At 47.1% G+C, this 2,867-nt stretch overlaps 1 protein-coding gene across 1 annotated transcript; it reads right to left on the reverse strand.

Annotated features, from left to right (window-relative positions):
- Positions 1–254: 254 nt before the first annotated feature.
- On the reverse strand, positions 255–2,867 carry LOC127750392 (uncharacterized). The gene is made up of 3 exons (XM_052271996.1): positions 2,758–2,867; positions 929–1,130; positions 255–490 (listed from the first exon to the last, which is right to left on the reverse strand). Exons 1-3 carry the CDS (start codon positions 2,781–2,783, stop codon positions 272–274), a joined length of 447 nt encoding a protein of 148 aa, XP_052127956.1. The 5' UTR covers positions 2,784–2,867; the 3' UTR covers positions 255–271.

Genomic DNA, 2,867 nt, shown 5'->3' on the forward strand with positions numbered 1-2,867 from the left:
AACAAAAAAAAAAAATTGTAGCATGGTGAAAGTGACGTCTTGGTTTCCACGACGTTTGAACAGAACAAGTCATTTCCCAGGCTTTTTCTCCATAAGACGTATTGGTTTTTCCAAACGTCAAGAAAATCAAAACGTCGTTTTTACCGTGAGCGTTTACTACTTCCAAGAGAAACTGGCATTGGTCTCTACCTTAGTCTGCGCCTGCCCGTGGATATCAAGGGAGGTGCTTAGTTCAATAAGCTGGCAGACGCCAACCTAATAAAGGCATCCATTAAAAAAGTTCTTTGAAGTTAGAGGGCACTTTATACACAAATCCCGATTTGAACCGCATTGAGCCTGCCTTGATACCGCGTCGCCGCTGCATGAACAAGACGATGACGACGATAGTCGTGTATACGGCAAGGCCGATCCGAAACCCAAACATACTTCCGGTGACGGCAGTGTCGTAGATCATCTGCACCATCACCGCCACGGCAATGACCAAACTCGTCTACAACCACAACGCCAAAAAGATGTCAACGAGTAAACGAATGTAAGCCTCCGTCTAAAGTATCATCAGCAATCAGCGTGGTTCAGTTTATTTCCTTGTGAGTCTTTCTGGTTGAGCGGGTGTAAAGGGCATGGAATGCCCTTTACAGGGCAAGGAAATGGACCGATGGACCGGACAGATAATGATAATTCAGACGGAGTCTAACTGTTTCATTAAATTGGAAACATTTTACAGTCAAAAGTGCAAAGACTGCATAGTTGTTCTGGTATCCACCATTTTAAGGAGTCATGTTACTGTTATCACATGTATTAAATAACTTTACTTTCTTTAAAATCTGTAGCAAAAGCAATAATTTGTAATAAGCTACTAAGACAGTTAAAAGCAAGCGCCACAACACGAGCACACATGATCTGCAACCTCACGTAGATCGCCACTTACAATGCTTTGCCGGAAAAGCGCCATGAGATAGTTTGTCCTTCCAGGCAGTTCGCCTGCGTCTAGAAGTTGCACCCACCATCGCAGGTGTTGGGTAAGCGGCCCATCGTCGTGATTAGCACCATCACAGTAGTAGAGGTCGGCTCGCAACAGGCGCAGGGCCTTGGTTGCAAGACCCTCAAAGACAGGAAGTTTGGTCATTTCCCTGCACAGACAATCTCTTAAAAGTCTATGGCTTTTGTAAAATTAAGTTGTGTTTACAAAAACAGTCGCCCTTCGGCTTTGAAAAAGCTTTCCCGTGGTCTTATGCAAACGACCTCGTGTCTGTGTGTGTCTATCTGTTCCACTAGAAGGAGAAGTGCCAAAGACTCAAATTTTCAAGTCATCTTATGGTTCACCTCTAGAAAACGAATCGCCTACGGTAAATCCTGGCAACCACCCCTAGAGGGGTGAAAGGTGGTATTAAAGAAAAAGAGGGAAGCAAAAAAAGTTAGCAATAGTTTTGTCTGTTTGCCTCTATCTCTCACCGTTTGGGCGCATGTGATGCTTTTTCGTCAGAACTACGCTACAAATGACCACGCTGTACATAAAGACGTACAAGAAGGCCTGAAATCGAAAAATTCCAGAGGAAGTAATATCCGAAACAGCACATTTCGTATCAGAAACAGTCCTTGAAATAGGGGGAAATAAAGTACTGTTCCCGATACCAAGTTCCTTACTCCTTTACGAACCGCGCACTGCCGGAACCGTCTATTAGTATGTATCTTTCACAGTGAAACCTCTAAGATTCTAAGAACTCGAGAGCCAATCAATCAATCAATAACTGAGCGCTACTGAGCGTGTGCATTGTCTCGTCCTCGCTCAGCACGGTGTGTGCCGGAGCGCGCTCTCGACACGCGCCTCCGGGCTGCTCGGTCGGTGTGGACCGCTTAGCGGTGCCGCGCTACTCCGCGCCTCCAGACAGCTATCAACTAATTAGCTCAAGAGAGGAACTAATATTAAGTAATATCCATTCAAACAGAGGGGCTTCGTACAATCTCATTCCTAGAGGTCGATATAATCAAAACAATGGCAAGAATTCCAGAGTGTCTGAGAAACAATACAAGCTGAAAACTGTGCTATTTATTTATTTTTATTCATTTTCAAAGCAGAAAAGTGGGGTTTAGTCACGGTGTCGCTCCGTAAGTCTTTTCTACTGTGCAAGGAGCGAATTTTAAAAGCCGTAGGTCCCTCCGAACTTGCGCTGGTTCACTTTTTATGATTATTCTTAAGCAAAGCAGAAGGGTGGGGTGCAGTCACGGTGTTTCCCCGTCACAGTCTTTTGTCATGTCGAAGGAGCTAATCTCGAGGGCCGCAGGCCCCCCGCCGGAAGCCTAAGTTTACTCAAATATGCAAAGTGATTTACCGGTCACATTATTTGACTATGTTCGTCAGTCCGAGACTTGCGACCCGACCATCGCTGGCGTCAGGCAAATCAGGCCCGGCCCTTGCCGAACGGAGTTGCCGGAGCTGGCAACTCCGTTTGGCGGAAGGGTGGGGCCTGCTTATTTAAGTACTTCTAGTACTACATCCGCTGCAGCGTACTTCTGGGGTACCCTATAAAGCATTCTGGTAAAGATGAAATGCAGAATAATGCGGGAAAGGAGAAAACGGAAATCGCTATGCTTTCACAAAGTAATTTCCGTTTTCTTGATCCTCGCATTCTTCTGCATTTCAGCTTTGACTGAATGCCTTATGTCCGCTTCAGGTCAGGAGTCTTGCACGTGGGAAACTGGTAGGTGTTTGGCAGGGTGAAGCTCTGTCAAGGAGCGGCAGGCAGTCAGCCCCCTAACCTCTGTTTGGCCCGCAGCGAAGCCATCTCGTCGAGAGGCCGCGGCGCTCGCTGTCGCTGTCCCTGGTGTCTGAGGCGCGGGGCCGTGGCACGCGGCCGGGGCGCGCTCCG

The sequence above is a fragment of the Frankliniella occidentalis genome, unplaced genomic scaffold (genome assembly GCF_000697945.3).
Source record: "Frankliniella occidentalis isolate FOCC.00 unplaced genomic scaffold, Focc_3.1 Scaffold183, whole genome shotgun sequence".
In the NCBI taxonomy this organism is placed as follows: domain Eukaryota; kingdom Metazoa; phylum Arthropoda; class Insecta; order Thysanoptera; family Thripidae; genus Frankliniella; species Frankliniella occidentalis.